Raw genomic sequence first — 14,634 nt, 5'->3', positions numbered from 1 at the left:
TTACTTTTGAAAAGTCCTTTTTGAAAGACCGCGCAGCCGCCATTATGCAAATGAAGCATGGGAAATTCAAATCCCGGCTTCATTTGCAATTTTGATCTCTCTAATTTACATCCCTCTTTCGAAAAGGGGATGTAGTTTAGCCATAGCCAAAGTTACTAAATCCCAAAGAAGTAATTTAAACATTAATTGTGTAATTGTGAAATTGGGTGGAAAAACACAATTTGAGAGGGGAGAAGGAAATGTGTATAAAGAACAGCTAAAATTTGTGAGATATCTGTCTTCAGTGCTATTCTATTGTGTTACATATGTAGACATATTTCAAAGCGAGGTATTATTATTTCTTCAAGCGAAGAATATTTGATCCTCTTCTTATTAAGGCAAAATAAAATAATAAATAATTATAAGGTGCTACAGATTTCTATTTGGCATTTATTTTTCTGACTCAATTCTACATAATACCGAAGTTTCCATTTAAGTCTTCAATTTTCCTTTTGGCATTAGATCTACAAAATTGATAGGTCAAAGATTCCAAGGTCAGAAAGTATCACTGTGATCACCTAGCCTGATCTCTTGTACCACACAGGCCAAAGAATTTCCCCAAAATAATTCCCCAAAAGAGTATATATTTTAGAAAAAATATCCAATCTTGGTTAGAAAATTGCCATTGATGGAGAATCCAATGGTTAATTACCCTTACTGTTAAAAATAAACAGATTATTTCCAGTTTGAAGTTTACCTCCAACTTCTAGCCACTGGATCATATCATACCTTTCTGTGCTAGATTGATTCTCTCATTATTAAAATATTTGTTCCCTATATAGAAACTTACAGACTGTAATCAAATCCCCCATAACCTTCTCTTTGTTAAACTAAACAGATTAAACTCCTTGAGTTTATAAGGCTTGTTTTCTAATCCTTTAATCATTCTTGTGGCTCTTCCCTTAACCCTCTCCAATTTACCAACATCCTTCTTGAATTGAGGACATTAGAACTGGACACGGTGTTTCAGCAGGGGTTGCATCAGTGCCAAATACAGAAGTAAAAAAACCTCTACTCCTATTACTCCTGTTTACGCATTCATTGATTTTATTAGTCCTTTTGGTCACAGTGTCACATTGGGAGCTCATGATTACTCATTATGATCCCCAAATCTTTAGAACAGATCTTTGATCTTACATGTGTAAATTTACATTTAACCATACTAAAATGCATTTTGTCTGGTTGTGCCCTTACCAAGCAATCCTGATCACTCTAAAATATACAAAAATATATAGAAGTCTGGTGGCAAAATCCTTCATTACACCTTTGTAAGATTTTTATGTGGAACCAGACTTTTAGAATTCATCTTGGAAACTGCAGTTTTTCTGGGAATATACTTCTTATTGTCTTTGACTAGTCTTTTTTAATATTAAAAGTCAGTGCAAGAACATCCTACTATTCTTGTCAATGCTTACAAAAATGAAGATTTGATCCCCTTTGTAATGACACTCCTATACAATAATTTACATTGCTTTCTGACCCGGACTCAATGCACCTACACTACAAGCCCATCAAATCTGTTTTTCCTCATTCCTGGATCTCAGGTACCAGTATTGCTATGAAATAGAACTAATATGCTTGAAAATTCTGGATACTGGCATATAAATGAGCATACCAAGTATCTCATCTAGTTACATAATTCCTATATTTATCATTACTACAGCTTATCTTCCAAATGCGACAAGTTATTTTCTATAAGCCCATTCTGATAGCACTGATAACATTGGCACTGATTCTTAAAGTCTTAACTCCGTATTGTGTAGCTGCAAAGACTTAAAAGCAATTTCAAAGATATCAGTGGAAGACAGGGTCCTTGCTCATACAATCCACCTCTAATTGGTTTGAAATAATATGGTGACTTTAAGATCCATTAATGAGTGTCCAGGCAAATTAAAAAGTTCCCCAACAGGTTTCTGTGTGTTGCCTTTTTGGATATCTGATTTGTGTCCATTAATTCTTTCTTGTAGAAACTGTAATGGATCTCAAAGTCACTGTATTTTTCTAATCAATTTCAAAAGCCAGCTCAACAGGGAAACTACAGACCTTAATTTAATTTACAAGTTTGATTCATACAACATAAGTCTAAACAAAGACATTGGCTGGATGGCCCGCTACATTCTACATCCTAGTGACATAAAAAACAAACAAAGGGTACTTAAAATACTAAGTATTCTCATCAGCTTCATATAGCATGGGCACTCTCATTAACAATTTCTTTTTCCTTTTTTTTTCTCCTTTTTCCTCCTCTTCCTTCCAATCCCCTCTGTGCTATTTATTTGAAAACTGGACCGACCCCCAAAGCTCATGATACCATCTATATTTTTGTTTGTCTCTAAGTTGCTGCAAGACTATCAGTTGTGTTTTAAGTTTTTCTAGTTATAGACTAACTTGGCTACTCCCTGAAGCTTTTGAACATGGATAGAATAATGTGAGTGTAGCCCTACTAAACGTATACTTTCCTTACTGCTATGCTACTCGCCGTTATTCTTCCTAGAGATTCCTAGTTGCTCCCCGAGCACCAAACCTGAGAAAAGCATCCTGGATAACATATGTTCCCTACTTACTGTTCTGCTATGCGGATAATAATACTTCAATGGGACTCAGTCCACTTACATTACAGAATGAAAACCAAAAAGAGTTGACAATAGACAAGAAAAATACGCAATTTAAAGACACGCATGAAAATAGAAAAGCCTGCTGGGGAACACTTTAACCTCCCTGGACACTCATTAAGGGATCTACAAGTTGTCGTTTTGTTTCAGACCAATTCCACAAGCCAAATACACAGGGAAGGACTGGAACTCCACTTCATTCTCAAATTTAACTCCGTGACATAGTGGAGGCGTGCTGTCTGCTCTGTAACCCAGTGTGGTATGGGGGTGCCTTGCTGGTTGCTGGGCTTGGGAAGTGTGTGACCTCCACTGCAGTTATTTGTAGCATGGCCCAACAGGACAGCGGATGAGTCACCAGGCAAGGGTCTCACAACCTGTCTGGCAGGTTGCCTCCCAGGGACAGAGACAAAGGGAGGAAGGCGTAGACCAACTGTTGTCTGGGGGGCAGGGCTGGAGGAGAGGCAGTTTTTCTGTCTGGTATCAAGGAGAAACCAGCCTAAGCAAGGGGCTGGGATTTAGGGGCCCAGTCTCCCCCATCTCAAGGGGGGCTGAGGCATCCTAGGCCTGCCCTGTAACCAGTTTACATCTATGCCGTGTTGTATCCCGGAGAAGTAATAAACTCCCTCTATTCTACTGGCTGGTGGAGTCTGTTCGTGCCACTACGGGGGTGCAGGAGTCGGGGGAACCCCGAAGTGCCATCACAAATTCTCATGCAAATGGTCTAAATTGTGATATTGGATGGCTCGCACATTATCAACCAACCAAACAATGAAGGTGCTAATGGTTCTTGATGTCTGTGTAGAATCTGGTGTTAGTACTCTTCCTTTCCTAGTGCAAACTAATGGTTCTTATCAGCCTCTTTTAACTATTTAGTATTTAAGGTGCTAATAGACTATTGTTATTTTTTAAGTTTTTCCTGTTACAGACAGGCTCTGCTATCCCTCTCAAACTTATCTACCCAATATCCTCTTCCCCATCCCTTATTTATTCTTGGTTCTGGACTTCCAACACTCTGGTCATCTGAAGAAGTGGGTTGTGCCCACGAAAGCTCGTGATACCATCTACATGTTTTGTTAGTCTTTAAAGTGCTACGAGACTATTTGTTGTTTTTTAAGTTGTTTCTGTAACCTGAGTCTATCTTGCCCTGGCTGGTGAGCACTATACATTCCAGAAGAGGAATAGTTACTTAGTAATTTTAGATTCTACACACTACCTTGGCATAGCCAATCATTTTCAGATGATACAGATGCTACTTCAATTTAAAAAGTTATAAATTTAAACTGTGCCCATAGTAAACAGTTTGATGTTCCATAGCGCAAAGTCCATTATAGTACAAATAATATAAAAGTTTTAATCATTATTTACTGACTGAGTGCATCCACTCTTCCAGTGGTATGTAAACATGGCCTGAAAAGTGGCAGCAATTATAAATGGGTCTGTCTATTTATGTATTGTTTTATGATGGACTCTAGCTCGATGATTGGTTTTTAAAATCTTCATAGACAAACAGAAAATCACGTGATGGTATACTACATACATTGCATCAGCATAACAACCAGGCATTACCAAGTCACTTCCAAAGTCCAAACAGTTATTAATTAACCACCCAACAAAGCACAGCAGTACAGTTCATTCAGATTCCACGTAGCTTGGAGTATCTTTCAGAATGAACATTGTGGATGTGCTGTCCTACCACAAATTTGGAACAAATGAAGTGTTCATCCCTAAAAGCTGCCCACATTTTACACTGGGTCCAGGGCATGCTGGGACAGGATATTGGATGTTTAGGTCCCAATCCTGCCAACAGTTTCATGTGAATAACTTTACATCAGTAACTATAACTATTGACCAGAATGTGACTACTCTCATTCATAAAATAATTTGTGTGCGTGTTTGGAATATCAGGGCCTCAATCAGTGTTGTGTAGATGTACAGTCAGCAAAAAAAACATTGGATAAAGTTGATAGTTGCTTGGTTTAATATTGATTCTAACTGCATCATTTTAAGTATGTGAGAACAGCTGGTGGGAATGTTGGTATATAAACTGACACAATTTAGAGTCAAACTGTTACATACAATACCATAACTAAGGGTAGAACATGGAAGAATGAGAACAGTTTTTTAAAAAAAATGAATAGATTCCTTTTATGAGACAAGAAAGTGGAAAATTTGCTGTATGCATTAAAAAAGACAAAAATAATATCATTGATTTTGCTCCTGCCCTGATAGTTTAGATATTAGCTACTCTAACCAGTCAGACCTCTCTTGACCTTGAGTCAGCTAATTAATTCTACCCAATCGACATACGAGCAGTGGAGATCTGAACTCATAAAAGAAATTATCTCTCTCATTCATAATAAACAAACAATTATATATTAAATAAGGTTCTCAACATGCTTTATAAATAGGGGCAATGCTAATTTGTAATTGGGAAGGGAATTCTGGTCCCCCAAATTTTACACTCTTCTAGTTGCAGAATAGACTTGCCAATTTTGGTTGGATGTATTCCTGGAGGCTTTATCACATGACATAATCTTTCATTAAAGATTAATCTTCAATTCCTGGATATTCCGGCACAATCTTGGAAGGTTGTCAACCCTTTTGTGAACTGATACAGTACTTTTTGCAGCATGTTCAGAGACACAGAAATAATAGCCCCAAGAACTTATTTCTGATCTCAGGAGAGACTCCTAACTGACACACTGTGTGACTGCACTGAGTGTAAGACAGAGATAAGAATCAAGCTTTAGGAAGTTGCAAATAAACATGGGATTAGAGAAAATGCAATCGGGACAGCTACCTTACTTCCTAATTTACAAAACATGCACTGCTACATGGGGTGGAGCTGCTCAGATGAGAACTTTTTCTCCTGAGAAAGAGAAATTGGCTGGCTTGCCCTCCACTTGAATTCTCTTGGCATAACCAAAGCATGGGACCTGAGACACAAGGAAACTATCATTGTGCAGGGTATAGACAGTTTTGGGAAAAATTACTTTCCTTTCAGTTTTATCCTCTACCTCCACTGACTACTCTCGTGACTGATGAGCAGCAATGTAGAACGGCTGCTTCCTCCTCCCTTCTTTTCTTACTGCTCCTCCTGCTCATTGCAACACAATAAGAAGTTTAAGAGGAAGCTGAAAGAGAAGCAGACAGAGCAGCTGCAGAGTGAAGCAGTAGGGCTGGGATTCTCTAGGATAAAAGAAATTAAATACCACATTATACTCATTCAGCAGTGTATTATATTCCCAAATTCTGTTCTCTCTTCTAACTCCTTTCAGCCTATGTGCTCACTGTAAATATGGTACCCAGTACGAACCAGAATACCCCTGGTATAACAACTGTTTTCTTTTCACCAAATGCTGATTTCTTGGTGGAAAGGTCAGCTCTACATAGATTCTGCAGCACCTCCCTCTTTTCTACCATATTTAAATGTGTAAGCAGTGTTTAAGCAGGGGTGGGCGGATCCAGTCTGCCAGGGTTAGCCCCTGGTGGGCCCCGACACTGCCGTATTTACCTGTACCGCTGAAGGCATGGGGGATTGTAGCTCCCATTGGCTGCGGATCACGATTCCTGGCCAATGGAAGCTGCGATCACCTGTACCTGCGAAGGTGCTGGTAAATATAGAAGCACTGACCCATCAGACGCTAATCCTGGTGAACCGCTGCCATTTTATTGCCCACTCCTGTTCTACAGGAACCACAGCTGGCTAGTTAGACCTTAAAGACAAGTAAATACAGAATATGAAATGTGATATTATTAAAGCTGTGAAAAAACAGCAAAATATTGTTGGTGAGATTCTAACATTTCACTTGTTCATATGCACTTGATATTGTGTACATACTGTAATTAGCATCCCACAAATATCTTGGTAAAAAACTTTTCTGTCTTTCTTTTCTAACCTCAGTTATATGACGTATCTCAAGAAGAGAAAAGGTCAGACCCAAGACCCATGTTGGTCCACTAATTTTTTGAAATATAGATTTTTAAATTCACATTACAGTGCAAAATTTTGCAAACTTTGACACTCAATTTTGTTGTCAATTATTCACATACCTCTATTGCTTATAATTATTCTTAAAATATGCATGCAAAACTTCTTAAAGTGTAAGGATCAATTTGGCAGTCCCTATTGTGAGCATTGTTCTATACCGGAGTGATTTTTATGGGTTTGATCCAAAGCCTGTTGAAGTCACTGGAAAGACTCCCATTGATTTCAATAGTATTAGGATATATGTCTAAGTATAGATCCATAAAACAGTTCACTTTCCAAATCACAGACATGCATAGAAGCAAAATTTCTACTAAGCATATTAATGCTGAGGCAGGTCAGATTATAACTGGCTCTCAGAAGCTCTTCGGACATGTCTTGACTGCAGAGTTATCTTCACCCAAGTTACTGCTATTGATAGAGTCTTGCACAGATTACAAAATTCTGTATTTGCATCTGCATCTTTATCTGCAAAAATGAGCTGTGGATAATTGCATCCACAGATGCAGATACCCACAGATCTAAAGCAAATTTGCAGGATTCTAGATACAAAATTTGTATCTGCATCCACAGCTGTATCTGCAAAAATGAGCCATGGATATCTGCATTGGATACCTGCAGATATAAAGTGGATATCCACGGATTTGCATGGCTCTAGCTATTGAGTTAGATTAGAGAGTAGGCATGTTGCAAGATATCACTTGGACTCTTATGTCTGCACTTGTATTACAATTATTCATTTGTATCACTAAAAATTCAGAAGGACAAATGCCATAGTTTTTTACTCTATAAGAAGCTGACCTGCTCTGATTTCTTTTCCAGTGAACTGTGTGAAAAGTTGTCTATTCTGGGCACATGTAGGAAGGTATTGGAGGACTAGCAACATTACCGTGGAGCTAGCCTCAGTCCCCCTTATTGAACAATCATGTTGTCAACTGACAAATTATGCTAATTTGAGCTTTAGCCTATATCTTTGCAGGGGTCAGCCAAACTGAGTTAAAACACTGCCACACTTGAGTGAAGGGTTTTTGTGTGTGGATGTTACTTGAGTTATAACTTGAGTTAACTTCGCAGTGAAGACAAGCCTTAGTGGCAGTCAAATGTTATAAAATTCTTTCCTGCCTCAGGAAATATCAACAAAAGTCAAATAAATTGGCTTCAATGTGGTCCTGACAAATTCCCTGCTATTCAGCCTAAGGAAACACATCAACACTGATTGCTGTTATTTTTATCTCATATAGTTGAATAATGATAAAATAAAATTCCACGTTGTGCTTAATAGCCTTTTAGATGCATATTTTTGCACTAATGTGCAGAGATATTGCTATATAATAAAAATCTTTACATGTTGAATTTTCAAGGGAACCCACAAATATATAAACATTATTAATTTACACAGATTTTCCAATGTGTTTCCTTAAAATGTTACTTCCAGCACCAAAGAATACTGAACTAACAAAGATAAATAACTTAAATGCAGGAAATCATCATTATAATTTAGGAACAGGCAGCATAATTAGTATGTGAGGAGGTGACAGTGCTGGTTCCACGAATCATTCAACACTTACGAAGCAAGAAACAAAGGATGATATGACTATCATCATTTATATGATCTTCATACCTGGGTTTAGAACATATCTTGGGTTCACAGTTGGTACTGGTAATAAACTACTGTATGGATGCTTGCAATATTATTAAAGTCTATCCTCTAACAGATAGCCCTATTAAGAAAATTTGTAAGATAAATCATGGTGGAGGACAGGGGGAATAGGAAGGGAGGATAGAGGAATACAAAAAGGTTAAGATGACCTTAAAATTCTTGTTCTAGTTTCAAGTATTTTACTAGGTGAACTTTTCAAATTATGTTTACTTATCCTATCTAAAAACATTTCCTGTGTTTCAGATACAGCTTGAAATATGTAACTGCCAACAGCAAAGGGTTGGGTTTTTTAAAGCATGTTGTCAATGTGGTAAATCATTTACTTAAAAAAAAAAAAAAAAAAAAAACTAGAGAAAACTAACTGATTTGTCTGTCGTTTTTCCTGTCAAGATCGCCCTCGCCTTGGCTTTGGTCAGAGGGAAGGACTTTATGTAAGAGTCATACAAGTTCTTGGCAAGGGCTCGAAGATCAGCCGACTCCGGGTTTAACTGGTCAATGTCGCTGCAAATCTCTGCCAAGAGCTTCTCCTTCTCAGCTTGTGGCATTCGCCCAAACCTGATAGCTGAAGAAGACAAATTGTTACATTAGTCACAGCTGCACCTAAACGCAAATGTTTTTAAAATAATATTTTCTGTCACCTTTCCTAATGCACTTTCCAGAGTTTCATTTTCATTAAGAATGCTATACAAGTGTCAGGAAAATGATTTCACCTAACAGAGTACACAAAAAGTTGAAAGGGTTCAGAGAATTGTAACAAGAACAAAACAAAATGAGGAAACAATCTGGATACCCACACAGTCAACCAGGATGCCCCCGTGACAAGGTGTCAGCTTGGAAATGCAGAGCTATTCTGCTGACTCATTTGGCAATTATACCAGATGAGTCTGATTAATCCGAACTCCACAAAAAATGGAGCACTTTTAAACAAAGACAGTGTTGTCTATTGGACAGAGTGCAGGATTAAAAAGTCAGGAAGTCCCGAGTTCTACTCCTACTTCACTCATTGTGGGGTTTTAGGAAAAAAGGGAATGCTCAACTATTTCAGAAAACTTTAGTGAGAATCAATTAGGGTATGTTTACACTACCACCCTAGTTCGAACTAGGGTGGTAATGTAGTCAACCGGAGTTGCAAATGAAGCTCGGGATTTGAATTTCCAGGGCTTCATTTGCATGTTGCCGGGCGCCGCCATTTTTAAATGTCCGCTAGTTCGGACTCTGTGCCCCGCGGCTACACGCGGCACGAACTAGGTAGTTCGGACTAGGCTTCCTATTCCACGAGGAGTACAGGTAGTTCGGAATAGGAAGCCTAGTCCAAACTACCTAGTCCGTGCCGCGTGTAGCCGCGGGCACGGAGTCCGAACTAGCGGACATTTAAAAATGGCGGCGCCTGGCAACATGCAAATGAAGCCCGGGAAATTCAAATCCTGGGCTTCATTTGCAACTCCGGTTGACTACATTACCACCCTAGTTTGAACTAGGGTGGTAGTGTAGACTTACCCTTAGTTGCTATCTGGACTTGTAATACTCCTGTCATCTGAAGAAGTGGGTTTTGCCCACAAAAGCTCATGATACCATCCACATATTCCGTTAGTCTTTAGGCTGCTACAAGACTATTTGTTGTTTTTTAAGTTTTATCTGGATAGTGTTTAATTTAGTCAGTACTATAAATTGATGTTCTGATCAAGGGGTCAGACAGGAGGTCTTTCATGTAAAATCCCTAAAAATATCAATTTTAGAAAGCAGCTTGACAAAAGTGTGTTTGTTGCCCTTAAGTAAATAATAAAGGAAAACCCCAGAGAGGTGAGATATGTCTCTACATGTGCCTATATGTGTGCTGTGATGAGAGAGTGGCAAAGAACTACTCACAATACCTTACAAATCAAATGTAAGGCGGGATACAAGGCACACATCTTTACAACTCATAAATGTGTGCCATGTTTACACACATGGGCAATGATTCTGGAAAAATTTCACATAAGCCAAAATTCCTTCAATATTTTTCAAATAAGATATGTTTCCTAATAGATTTTTTTACAATATATAGATTTCAGTAAATTGAATTAAATCTATTTGATCCTTAAGAAAATAAGATAGGAAGAGCATCAAAATGAGAAAGATAAAAAAAATCCCTAGGAAAAATGTTTGAGGTCTTGACTTAGGAACAGGTAAACAAAAAACCCTATAAATAAAGATTTTCCAGTTGCCAATGTCTTCTCCCTTTAAAGGTAAAAAACACTGTTAGCTTAGTATTTCCAAATGGCTAAACTGGGGTTACTTCCTTTGTATTATGCTTGCCTCTTTCCTGTTATGAAAAAATGTGGAATACTCCTTTTTACACTGGTGTTGTTGGGACAGAAATAGCTCTTTCATGAAACTCAAAACAATTTCTGATGACCCAAAGGCATATGAAAGCCATTTAGCACCTGCATCATGGACTGATTTTCACTTCGACTGCTAGAGGTGGCTTGTTTGTTCTCACATTTCCATCATAATGGCCTTGCTGTAAACTTCATCACCAAGAGAAACATGCTGGTCAGTGTCTCCTGAGCTCACATTTCAGAATAAAATCAGAATGGAAGGGAACCTGGAGAGTCATTAGGGACCACTTAACATATTCTATATTTAGACATTTTCCTGAATATGTTCTCTGCCTACAATTTCTTCATATGGAAACCTCTGAATAATTGCCAATTTAAATTTATTTTGGACGGGAGTCCACATTATTGTCTTTTTCCCCCCACGGGGACAGTAAATGGATATGGTCAACTACCCGCAACAATTTCCAGTGACACTTCATTGCCAATCCTCCTGATTCTTTATAGCTTAAGAAAAGCTTTCTCCAACATCCCAGATTTTAAAAGAATTAAAGAAAAAAAGCACCATATGTGAATCTGAATGACACAGTGTGATTCAAAACGCCTTGTATCAGGTCAAGGAAGAGCAGAGTACCTCCTGAGTGACAGTTCAATCCCATACTCACATGAGAAGGGGAGAAGTGGGGCCTCTACAGGAGAAAGGGGGGCTTGCATAGGCCTTCCACTCACAAATCAATTTCATTGTGAGAGACTAAAATTGTGGATGGATATGGATATGTGATAGAAAAAAGTAATCATCAAACTAACAAAATAATTCAAATTCATACCTCATGAAAATCCATAAAGTCACCGGAATATTGAAATTAATGGAGACAATACCAGAGATGAATTTAAGTAAAAGTGCTTATATAAAAATGCCTAATTAAAAGCAGGGACCTTGGTTTTATAACTGAATTAGATCCTGCTGATACCATTTGTGAATCTTGAAATTCTTATTTGTCATTCTAAGTTATTTATATCAGGAATCATAAACTGAGATTACAGACAAAATGCTAGAGTAGTTTATATTGAATCATTTAAATCACACTATGATTTCCCTTGTATTCCTCATTTTTTTAACCTGTGTTCCACCATGACTTGCATGTTGGCTTTCATTTTGTTGGCTTTGAAGATTGCTGAATTAATTTTCTTCTGAATGTTAATGCTTAAGTAGCCTTTTCCTTCCTGTCCACTTTGCTCCAAATAGTCTGTGATACAGGGTGATAGGAACATCCACCATGAGTGGGATATTTTATACATTTGTTTTCTTTTTCTTCTTCTTCTAGACTCTAGAGGGAATCGTATTTGGGATGAACATAGTAATAGCAAGAGAGTGTCTGAGAGTGCAAGAGAGTGCCTGAGATGAACAGAAGTGATGACAAGAGAATACCACTAATAAGATAATCTTGAGACAATCAAATTAAATTTCTGACCTGTTCAGAAAGCATCAGGGATTATAGTTTTATATGTTGATGATACAAATTGGCTTCTGAAATTTTATAAGAAATAGTTTTTTTTTCTGGCTATTTAAGGACAGCTTTTCTGTTAATCACTGGCCATTATTAATTATTTGTTTATATATTAATTTTAGAATTATAGAAAAAGACTTTGTCTCCGCTACTGCTTGGTTGCATGCTTCCAGTTCCAAATGAGGGATGTGATTGACTAACTTTGATTTAACTTGGAGGTTCTATTGTAAATTGCAATGCTATGATGCCTTTTTAGGTCTCTTGACAACAAGATCGACTTTCCCTGCCACTCACGTCTCTTTTAAAGAAGGACTTATAAACTGATGATACAGCTTAAATGAGATCTGGCATGTTACTAAAGGGCATTTTCTAACACTTGAAAGCAAAATAAGAGGAGCTATTGGTGATCAAAGTAAGGATCTTGGATGCAAAGGGATATCAGAATAGCACATTTGTTTAAATCAGTGTATGGACTGAACTGTCAATCGATGGATCTCATCTTCTATGAAGCAGCTGGTGAGCAACTAAGCCAATCCTCAATTGGCAAATCCAATTACAGATGTCACATAAAAATCTGCCATCTGTGGATACTGTGCACTCTTTTCAGATCCTATGCTTTTCTTGTAATGTCTGGATACATTGACTCTCCAAGAATTTGAGAGCCTGTACAATAGTTTGCCACCACAAAAGAAAATCTGTCCTGAGCTATGATTTCTAGGTCACTGGGAGATAATGCCACATGACTTCATCTTTATAATACTTATATTACTTTTCATGTACAAGCTGGCTGTAGAAGACCATCTTCAGTATCCATGTATCATCCATCCTCATAATAAAACCAATCCAGCAAAACTGCTCATAAGCCCCGGGTTCTGGGGAAATGCCACACAGAACCCCCAGTCAGCTAGGGACTTCCCAGCTGATCCTGGGTTCCACTGAAATGTTGCAGAGCCTGGGATCAGCTGGGGAGTCCCCAGCTGACCCCAGCTCCGCATGGCATTTCAAATTGGCAGCGCAGCATGGAGCCTGAGATCAGCAGATGACTCTGAGTCCCCCACTGACCCTGGGCTCCATGCCGCGCTGCCACTTTGAAATGCATAGAAGCCCCCACTGGGGATTCTCGTGCATTTCAAAGCAAGCCATATACAGCCCAGAGTCAGCAGGACTTCCCGCTGGCCCCAGGCTGCATGTGAAAATTCCGCATTCCTCCTTTCAAATGTACAAGAGCCCCATCGGGTGGAATGTGGAAGGCCTATTGTCTAGTTGAGTAGTCGATGGAAATTTCATTGACTACTTGACTAGTCAATTAACCATTACTTAACATCCTTAATTGAAATATTAAAATAATTTAAAAATGGAGATTGATTTCCCATGAAATAATAATTAATATTATTTGTACAGATTAATAACAATGTTTTTAAGACTAAAAAAAGAAACCAGACTGATAAGGACCTTGCTAGAAATTGCAATACTGGTGAACTGGTTAATACTCATTGGTTCAAGAACGTTAATACAGACCAATATAACATAATTTTTAATTTGAAAATGAATGGCAGCATTCTCATACAATCTGTCACTGCACAGGACCTTTCAATACAGCTGTTTCATGAAAGGAAGCTGTTGTTGGTTTTGCAGCAGAAAATCACAGCACAGCAATACTACAGGTTTTTAAAATATGGATCCAGTATTGCAAACCTTGACTCCTGTAAGTAGTACTTTGTCTTGCAGGTAATCCCATAAAAGTCAATGAATGTGTGTTTTTTTGGGGGACAGAGTCTTGTATTAGTGTTTTTCTTTTCTGTTCTTTTCTCTTTTTTTTCAAAATAACATTGTGTAATGCTGCCAGTTCTCTATTGAAAATTTAAAATAACTCTTGCATATTGGTATTTCACTCTAGTAAAGTCATGAATGATTAATATTGTGTTTATTTTTCCCAGAAAAATTATGTAATAAACTAGCAGCATCGTAGGATCAAAAAGTTGCTAAAGTAAAACTTTTGATGGATTGAGGGTATTTAAATATAATATTTCTGGTATTGCTATGTATTGCCAACAAATGGATACCCATCTGGTTATGGGAAGTGAGTACACCTCATATTAAATCCTTGTAATATACTAACAGAAATGGACAAATGTATTATGCTATGGATAGGTCACTAAGCAGCACTGGAGTTCACTTTGATTTGATTTTAATTGTTTTGAATAGATGACTTCTTTTACATTTCAATTATTTTCCTTTTCTTGAGATAATGATACTTTGAGATCTCCTTTGAGATTTGTGAATGAAAATGCTCTAGTATTACTTTTAGCTTTTAAATTATTTGTATTTAAAACATTTTTTTCTTTGCAACTTCCAAATTTATTTATTTATTTATTTGGTTTCTGCCTCTTTCAGAAAATGTCTAATTTACAAATATACTTTACAAAGAGATGTCAAAACACCTTGTAGAAAATGAAATTACATTAGAAATGATCTTTTTTTTTATAAATTAAACATTTTGGGTGAACTTGAT

General features: G+C 37.6%; 1 protein-coding gene across 5 annotated transcripts in view; it reads right to left on the bottom strand.

Annotated features, from left to right (window-relative positions):
- Window positions 1-14,634, bottom strand: part of PPARG (peroxisome proliferator activated receptor gamma) — a 120,257-nt gene that overhangs the window by 20,053 nt on the left and 85,570 nt on the right. For all 5 annotated transcript variants that reach the window (XM_075939640.1, XM_075939637.1, XM_075939639.1 and 2 more), the window contains one exon: window positions 8,662-8,861. In XM_075939640.1, the coding sequence (XP_075795755.1) occupies window positions 8,662-8,861 (200 nt within the window). The remainder of the gene's footprint in view (window positions 1-8,661; window positions 8,862-14,634) is intronic.

This window comes from Pelodiscus sinensis, chromosome 11, assembly GCF_049634645.1.
Source record: "Pelodiscus sinensis isolate JC-2024 chromosome 11, ASM4963464v1, whole genome shotgun sequence".
NCBI classification, from domain to species: Eukaryota; Metazoa; Chordata; order Testudines; family Trionychidae; genus Pelodiscus; species Pelodiscus sinensis.
This window is presented reverse-complemented; position numbering and strand designations above follow the sequence as displayed.